The sequence below is a fragment of the Pogona vitticeps genome, chromosome 10 (assembly GCF_051106095.1).
Source record: "Pogona vitticeps strain Pit_001003342236 chromosome 10, PviZW2.1, whole genome shotgun sequence".
NCBI classification, from domain to species: domain Eukaryota; kingdom Metazoa; phylum Chordata; class Lepidosauria; order Squamata; family Agamidae; genus Pogona; species Pogona vitticeps.
This window is the reverse complement of record NC_135792.1, coordinates 22,963,154-22,972,771: the sequence shown is the minus strand read 5'-3', so window position 1 is coordinate 22,972,771 and position 9,618 is coordinate 22,963,154. Positions and strand designations below refer to the sequence as shown.

The window sequence follows — 9,618 nt, the reverse complement described above, 5'->3', positions numbered from 1 at the left end:
AGCCAGCAGATATCTGCACATTATGATCTTGAGGGCCTCTTCTGTTTCGGAATCGAGATTGAACATCAGGCATTTCTTGTTCCATACAAAATAAAAGCCTTAACAACACCTAGAGCTTTACTTTGTTTGTGTGGGAAATTTAAGCCATGGTTCCGTAGTTACTACTATATCCTTGTCTATTTGGTTGTCCAGCCTAGCTGTTCACAGCTCAATCACTTAGTGAGTCTTACACCTTGTTAAGTGAGCACAAAATTAAAGTCTAAGATGAGCTGTATGATACATCACAGTGTAGGTGGCCCTCTATGATGTATCACAGTGGAATAAAAGTAGGTAACTTCAGCCTGAGTCAGCAAGCTATAGCTAATATTACAAAGACTGATGTAATTACAGTAGAACTGGTTGGATCTGGTTATTTTTTTGTTTATTCTCCTCCTCCCAAATAATTTTCCAGGACATACTGTATTCATATCATTTCCTCTCCTTCCTTCCTTCCTTCCTTCCTTCCTTCCTTCCTTCCTTCCTTCCTTCCTTCCTTCCTTCCTTCCTTCCTTCCTTCCTTCCTTCCTTCCTTCCTTCCTTCCTTCCTTCCTTCCAGTCGACTGTATCATTCTAAAATGAAGCACTTCCTTATGGTAGAACGTACAGTAAATGTTTTACGGCACTTTTATTTTCAATTTAGCTTCTGCTTTATAATGGCAAATGAAACTCGAAAGAAGCATCAGTATAAAAATATTGTTTTGACACCCCTGTGCAGGCAAATAAGGTTGTTTATCTGCTCAGACACATCTGAACACCTTCCCACAGTCTTTCCATTAGAACAAAACTGTGGCAGCCAGCAAGTAAATAATGCACAGAGGTGAAGTATTGTTATACCAATATGGTGACATAAACACATGATGACTGCAGGAAATATGAGTCAAATCCTAATTTCCTTGCTCCCATACAAACTATTTGCAGTTTTATCAGTCATGGCTAAAGATTTGTAGGAACTGGAAGGATTCGGGGAAAACCTGGCAGGAATCTTTATCCAGCCTGTCATAGCTGGGCTTTTTTCTGCTCCCCCAGTTTCATAAGGAAAAAAAGTTGTTGCTGATTATCCTGTTTTACACCTTGATCTTCTGCAGGGTAATGAGCAGATCTATTGAGTTTCACAGATTGTTATGCCCTGTGCTGTTGCTTCTGACTTACAGGGACCCTAATGGGTTTTATTTATTTTATTTCATAAATTTATATACCACTGACTTAGTATGGGACACTACTTTAAGCGGTTTACAAAGATAAAATAAACAATAATGCCAAACACCCGACAAAGCCAATAAATACTACTTATGTGCTCCACTGGTGGTAGGTATGTATCACAGCTTTGAGAGCCACTGCTAGTCTAGGAGACTCAAATAGTAGTCTTAAAACAATTAATGTGAAGTAAGGCAACATCTCTCAATGCAAGTGACCAGGGCAAACCATGCTGATGAAACAATGCCTCCTCTCTATGATTCAGCCCAAGTTCTGTCTTCTTTTGGTTGGGCTTGTTTCAGACACCATCCACAGCCAGATTTTCCAATATATGTAAGATGTTCAAGAAGTGGTTGACCATTGCACCTCCCCAGTCAGTTTCTAATTCAACTCTGCCACATATACCATATTAGCTCTCACATCAAAGATCTACACTCAAATATATTTTGCTAGGAATGCAGCCTTACTGAGCAATTCCAGAAAGGTCTACCATGTTCCCCCGGAAATAAGACAGGGTCTTATATTAATTTTTGCTCCAAAAAATGCCGTAGGGCTTATTTTCAGGGGATGTTTTTTTTTCATTTACAACCATCTACATTTATTCAAATATAGACATGTCATCTTCTGGTTGCTGCACAAGGGTGGAGGGCGGGGTTTCGCCTAACTAGGGCTTATTTTTTGGGTTGGGCTTGTATTTTGAGCATCTTGAAAAATCATACTAGGGCTTATTTTCAGGTTAGGTCTTATTTTCGGGGAAACAGGGTACCCAGAAGGAAGTCCTAGGAAAACCCACAAAACCTTTGTTAAAACCAACCAAAATGGCACAAGCTATTGTTGATCCACCCAGGCCAAGGAACAGACACATCAGCTTTGTGTCTCTAGCAAGTAACATTGTTTTGGGACCCACCTCCCACCATCTTGTGTTAATAGCCTTCTGCCACACTGTTGAATAGCCTTCTGCCACACTGTTTGGCCATCTCATGAGAAGAGAAGACTCCCTGGAAAAGACCCTGATGTTAGGAAAGTGTGAGGGCAAGAGGAGAAGGGGACAACAGAGGACGAGATGGTTGGACAATGTCATCGAAGTGACCAACATGAATTTGACACAACTCCGGGAGGCAGTGGAAGACAGGAGGGCCTGGTGTGCTCTGGTCCATGGGGTCACGAAGAGTCGGACACGACTAAACAACAACAACAACACTGTTGAAATGTGGCAGAAGGCTATTAACACAAGCATTTTCTTGTTTCAGTAGCTTTTCCTGCTTTTCTGCATGTCTTGCCCAAAGATTCTTTGCATTAGGTTGCAGTGTAGCTCAAAGGGGTGGAGCGATGAAATTGGCTTTCAGACCCATCAAAATTGCCCACATCTTTAATCATAGTATTGCCCGACTGTGGATTTTGTTTTCTTTCTCTCAAATGGGCCAGCATAGCTACCATCATTTTTTTTGTTTTAACTCTGAGAAGCGCAAGACGGTGTTCTGCCCGTAATGCTCCAGGGGAGCGGCCATTTTGATTTCCAGCAGTGTTCTGTAACGCTCAAGGAAGGGGCACGATAGAAAGAAAATGGGGAAACTGGGATCTGTTGAGCCAGGTTGTGGAGGGAGAAAGCCTCAGGGAGGAGCAATCAGGATGCTAGGTGCTGGTGATGGGATTGCCCCTCTCCAGCATCTGTTGTGGAGCCAGGCTGCGAAGAACCTACTATGGCCAGCTTGTAGGATCTCATGGGAATCTTCACCCTCAATTTGGCTTTGACAGGACTGAAAACACATTTCAGCGTGCCTTGAGAGAATTTCACCACGGCTCCTTGTAAAACCCCAAAGTCGCGAAACAAGAGTTTCAGTGTTTTTATTCAAAGCAGCTTCTCACAATGTATAAATACTGCATATTAACACACATGAAAAATACAACTTCTAAGGCACCCAGAAAAATGTGTTCATACACTAGTTTACAGGACCATCGACAAATATATTGTGTACAATTCAATCTAGACAGTCAAATATCCGATATATCAGAAGATACATGTCCGTCAGTACTGAACGACTTTCTGAAATATTATTTACAACACTGTGGTTAACGGGTGCCTCATGCCATCATATACATTATACTGTGCACTCACCATCGTTACAGATATTGGAAATGGTTTCCTTTTTATTCTATGACAACCAGACAACAAAATAATTGATGGGCCTAATTGGAAAAAGTCTACATTTTCATTTCTTTGTGCAAGATATTCGTGAGAAATCAAATAGGTTTTGACGAACAAATTACGTTAAATTTTCGCCCTCATTTTTTTTCCTTTTTGGTTATCTGCTTTATCTCAGAGGTTTGGTAATAAGCCTTACCAATAGACACTCCATCATTCATAAGCTATTTTTCATTTTTCTAAACCTTTGTAGCAGATAGACCATTTCTGGTTATCCTGCTTTTCCCCCTAATCTCCCTGAAATGAATGAAAAATATTACAAAATGAGTGAAAAAGGTTAGAAAATGAAGGTTGAAAGGGAGTATTTTCTTTGCTATACAAATAAAACTGGTTCATTTTTAGAGTAATGCTTATTTAGGAAAACTGTACTCTTTGGTCCTTATTTTATTTTAATGGAAGATACATTATTTATATTTATATATATGTGTGTGTGTTTATATATATAAATATTTATAGATATTATTTCCCAGAAGCCGAAATCCTTTCATGAGTTAGTGAATGATTTACCATGTAGTATTTAAAGAGATTCAGTATGGCTTAAAAACTTACATTTTAATTGGGTAGACAGAGATAACACATCCAGGAAACGGAGTACTTAAATGTACTACGATTAAGATTGTCTATAGGTCTCTTATGTAAACTTCTTTAGTGTCTCCTAAAGAGCTGGCCTCAGCCAGATTTGACTTTTATAGATGCAGACACCCACAGCCTGAGATTGATTAACACAATGGGGTGGACAATATGCACAGTTTATAGGGAACAAAGCCCGCGTCTACAAGCCTAGCTATGTTGTTTGAAAGAAACAACCCGTATTATCCATTTCACAAGGAAACAAAATTAAGGCCTTGCATGTTAAGATTTCCCAGTTATCTGAATGCGGTTGAATTTCTTAGGGTTTAATTAGCAGTGATGGCCATTCCCCAACCTAGTTCTTTGAATATGGATTGTACTGAACAACCTTCCCCATCGGTAGCGTTCAGTCTCTAGAACAACGTCTTGGCTTCTGTCCTAGAGAAGCAACTTTCATGAAGAAGAGCATTCGGCGGGGGGGGGGGGGGAACATGTGCAACAAAATGTTCATTATGAAGTTGCCCCCGCCCCTTGGTTTGTATCTTAAGGATGATTATCCATCCTTGGATAATCCAAGGGTGGGGAATTAAAAGAAGGTGGGAGATAGAAGTCTTCCCCCATCAACCTTCTGTAGCCTGAGACATATCAGGATGTAGCCACACTTTTGACCGTACCAGGTGCCCAACAGAAGTGGTGGATGGAGTCTTTCCATCCCCTCTATCAAGAGTCAGCCCTCCCCAGTGCATCTCCAAAGAACTCAAGGGGGGGGGGGGCGGAGAGTAGTTGTGCTAAATTTGATCCGCCATTGGCAACAGCAGCAATTCTATTTTTTATCTGGGAGAGTGCTGGGTTTCAAAAGTGGGAAGGGCTTTGGGTAGGAGGGGCACCCCTCCCTCTGTGGGCCATATGAGGCCCATAAAAGCAAAGTGTGCTGCTTATATACCGCCCCATAGTGCTTCAAGCACTCTTTGGGTGGTTTACAAGTCAACCATGCAGGCTACACATTGCTCCCCCTCCGCAGTGGGTACTCATTTTACCGACCACGGAAGGATAGAAGGCTGAGTGAACCTTGAGCCGGCTACCTGGGATTGAACCCCGGGTTGTGAGCACAGTTTTGGCTGCAGTACAGCAGTTCAACAACGGCGCCATGAAGCTCTTCTAAGCTGTGATTCCCTGCCCTGATTCTAAACCATGGTTTGGTGCCATCACAACTAGTCGAACCCTCTCCACCTTCCTGACACAATTCACACTGTTTGATCCAAACTAGTGGTAAGGCTTATTCACAAATGCAGTAAATTTACAGATCGGTAGCTTAAAATCATTGATTTCAAGGCTGCAATGAAAACCAACCAGCAAAACCCTGCTGCATATATTTAGAAGAATAAACGATAAAATTATTCAAAGTGAAAAATAATTGGCACCAGCCCTGGAATGCGAGGAATTTAAAGAACGGTCAGCCAGAGTGGGGAAAAGATTGCCTACAACGCTTACCCTAATCTACCACGGAAATATAAAAGTTTATATTTTTGAAAATATATATACTGTATTAAAGTCTGAAAGCTTATTCGTTGAAACAGAAGGATAGCCAACTAAGCTGTTTTATGTACAGCAAAAATATACATGCAAGACAAACACACAGAAATGAAGTTGCTTACTTTTCCATATTTACAAATGCAAAAAACTGCAGATCTTTAAAGATTTGTACAAAACCATTTACATGAAATAATGTAACATACTTAACAACAAATCTGCATTTATTTATTTATTTTATTAAATACTGTGAATATTCAAGATATTTGATCTAGTATATACAGTACACCTACCGAACTGAATACCCAGTGATGACAGAAAGAGAGATCTGGATGAGTTGTTTTTTCTAAAAAAAGAGAGAATGCCCTTTAAAAAAAAGATTTCATGGAAATTGGATTAACCGTGTAGTTATGATTTTAAAAAATGTTTAAAAGCTTAAGAGTCTTTTTTAAAAAAGAGATTGTAGTTCAGTGTGTTTCAACACACTTTTACTAAAGAAATGTGGCAATATGGAAATTTTGAAAAGTCTCTAGAAGAAACTGATCAGCATATGTGAAAAAAATCGGGTGTATTATGAACATCTTTTGTCCAGAGAGCAAAATGTCGAGAACTCTGTCTGTCAGCAAATCTTAGTATGGGAACAATTCCTGCCAGTTCATCAGTCTGTGGGAGATAAATCCTCTTGAGGCTGTACCACTTGTTGAGAGAGGCAAATTTCGAATATTCTCCCTCGAGATCATACACTGCGAGGACATCTTCTGCCAGTGCGTATGTAACATTCTGATTTTAGTTCCATACATTAATCTAAGGAAGCTAAACTGGAGTCCAGTAGTATAATGGTAAAGGGGCGACTAGAAATAATTCCCAGTTCATTTCAGAGAAATCAACCTTTCCCTCTTTCCTTACAATGCAAACCACACTGAATATTTATTTCCAAAAAGATATATAGACAATTTTTAACTGGAAGATGTTCTCTACGTTAACTAGAAGCTCTGCACAATGATCTCCATGTATGCCTTTGAATAGGTTGGACTTCTACCTCATAGAGAGCAAAAGATTAAACCCTCCCTCCTACCCTACTGTCTTTTTTGGAAGCTCTCAAAGAGAAACAGGGAAGGAATTTAAAAAGAAACTGTTTTCTACGCTCATACTGGGCAGAGAGGGAAAAAACAAAGCAAAAACATGGCGATGAGGGGGAAAATAATGTTTCAGAAACTTCCGGAAGTCCTTCTTGTTTGCTACAGGGAACAAATGATACTACAAGCAAATGTTTATATTCAGTGTTCACATTTGCAGTGTGAAAAGTTGCCTTCAACTTTAGCAGTTTGAAAGTGAAAAGTATATACCTATTTTGACTAGCTTGGGCACAGAAACGTCCTGCCTTAACACACGTTGGCTGGCCATTGTCGTTGCTTCATTTGAAGGATGCGCCTCTTCTATTATTTTTCTCTGGGGACTTAAACCCACCCATCGTAAAGGCATTAAACTGATGCAATATGGGAAAAAATTCTTTTCTAGATATATCAGGGATCACACCCGGCAAAAGAAGAGTGATCGTTCTGAGGGAAACTGATGTCTTCACCCAATTTGGAGGTGGAGAAGCCAACCGCCACGTGCCAAAAAAAGAGACAGAAAAAGGGAGTTTTTGTTATCTAATAATTCACAGCGTAGTAGCTTCTCACCAGCATTTCTCTTACACTGAGAAGCTCATGAGACCTAGACCGCCAAGCTCCCCGGGCCAAAGAGGGGCTTAACTGTTTATTGGCACCTCCGTTTACACACCATTCACCCTGTTTTTTCATGTCCAGCCAACAAGAAAAATATAGTAAACATAGTAAACATATACGCATTTTTTAATTAAAAAAAACAACAACACCCCCTACACTATACCTCAAGTTGTCAGGAAGAAGAAGAGGATTCGTGTAACACACACAGCTTCAGGTTTAGGCTGGTTTTTCTTGATCAATATTATGCAATGATATCTACCCTCTGTACCTGTTTCGTACTATTTTCTGCATCTAGGGCCTCTTCTGCGTAACCCTCTTTTTCTTATCCACACGGATCAATCTGTTTAAAGTAAACCAAAGAGCCTTGTCGAACTGTGCAAAACATATCCAAGTTTGGGAAACAAGATAATTATAATGGCGTAAAACAATGCTAAAAATAGCATCTTAACAAGGTCAACAGTCAAGTGTGTGGACATGTGTGTATACGTACACCATCACATATACACACACACCAATGCATATGCGCATGTATATATCTATATAAATACATACCTATAAACATACTAAGGTACACAACCACACAAATAAATTAATTAAATAAATTTAACTGGGGGAGAAAAACACAGGAAGAATTTCTAATAGGTTCTTTGTAGTTGCAAAATAATTATTATTTTATACATCATAGATATAAATTATATCGCCTCCCCCCCCATTCACTCCATTGTTAACCTTCTGAAAAAAAGTAAAGAAAAGAAGTACTGAAATATATCTACGGTTGGGCCGCCAAAGCATGATCCTGGCCTGAAGCTGAGATCGAGTCGCTTGGATCAATGCAAAGACAAGTTGATTGTAAGAAGAAGAATCCATTCGTTTAAAAACAATGACGAAATGAATTGATATTCACATTTCGCTGTCTAGGAGCTAACAAGAGTGCCTTTGGAGCACATGGAATGTGTTGTTCTTTCCAGCTAGAAGATGCAGCTCTCAGCAAAGGCTCTGCATCCTGGGGCCGTCCTCTTTTCTATAAGGAAAAATCTTGCCAGGACAAGCGGCTGAATCGAACTCACAAGAAAACGGACACGACCACAGGTGTGTTACAGACACGGTCCACAATTTCCTCTGAAGGACATCTTGGATCTGGATTTGACCATGATGTTATTACTCTGTGACACTTGAAATCTCGTTTTCCTCCACCTTTGTTTTTCCTCGCTTCACGCTGCTTAGCCATGTCAGACGTCATAAATTTTGTCCTGTAGATAACTGAATAATGAATCCAGTCCTTTGGAAGAACTCCACAGCTGTTTTAACATCTGGCACTCTTTCTCATTTACATCTTCGAGACCAGATTTTAAGAAACTCCGCACAAGGCATTTTGATTCTTCTAACACCTAAAATGTAAAAACAAACAAATATTCCATCATTTGAACATACCTGCCCCAGTGGAGGAAAACAGCACAGCGATATATTTAAGTTGAATGTATATTTGAAAGTGAAGATGCTCACCATGATGCTCCTGAGTGTCGCTCATGCCCAAAGCAGGTTGTTTATAAATTTAATGGCTTTTAATTCTCCATTCAAGACCAAACCACCCTTACAAAATAGCCATTGGAGCAAAACCTTTTATATGTACATGTGACTTTATGTTATTTAGTGTGTGAGTTTCCTCACCTACATATTTTAAACCAGATCTATACAGGTTGTACAATTTACTCAAACGACACAAATTTTGCCCTAAAACGAGGGAATTTGGGCAAAACATCTTCCTGCTTTGGGAAGCCAGTTCTTTGCTTTGTTTTTCTGACAAGAGTGTGAGTTCAAGAACTTGTGAGGACCTGCATCACTACACTGGTTACAACAAGAACCAAAGAAAGAGAAACGTAGAACAAAAACTTAATTTCCCTTGCTTGCTTGCTTAAAACTAGGCTTTTCTAACCTACCGCTTTAGAACCATTCAAATAAAAATATTATAATAGGAGTGTGTGCATTAACAAATCAACTTGTTTCTTCCTTCTTTCTAAATCTGAAAACCCTCCAGGCAAAACTTTAAATAAATTTGACGTACTTTGGAGCTTTAAATCTTGAATTAAGTTGTGGTGGTCCATGACAACAAAAGGTATTTAAAGGGCGTTTGTGGTAAAGAAAAGGTAAAGAATCGATGCTATATGGCATCACTGTAGCATCATTTAGAAAGAAAAAAAAAAGGAGACAATGAAATGAGAACCTAGGAGAGAATGACAGGACATGAAGGCTACAGGATGAGGCCCCGGGCATGGCTAGATGCTTATCAGCAGCACAAGGGAATTACAATGACTTTTTAGTGTGTGTTTCTTTTGTGCGCCTCACCGCCTTGGAAGA

At 39.7% G+C, this 9,618-nt stretch overlaps 1 protein-coding gene across 1 annotated transcript in view; it reads right to left on the bottom strand.

Annotated features, from left to right (window-relative positions):
- Positions 1-3,062: 3,062 nt before the first annotated feature.
- CDYL2 (chromodomain Y like 2) overlaps positions 3,063-9,618 on the bottom strand; it is a 65,878-nt gene continuing 59,322 nt past the window's right edge. Inside the window, exon 7 of the mRNA XM_072980421.2 lies at positions 3,063-8,651. Coding sequence (XP_072836522.2) covers positions 8,493-8,651 — 159 coding nt within the window. The 3' untranslated portion in view covers positions 3,063-8,492. The remainder of the gene's footprint in view (positions 8,652-9,618) is intronic.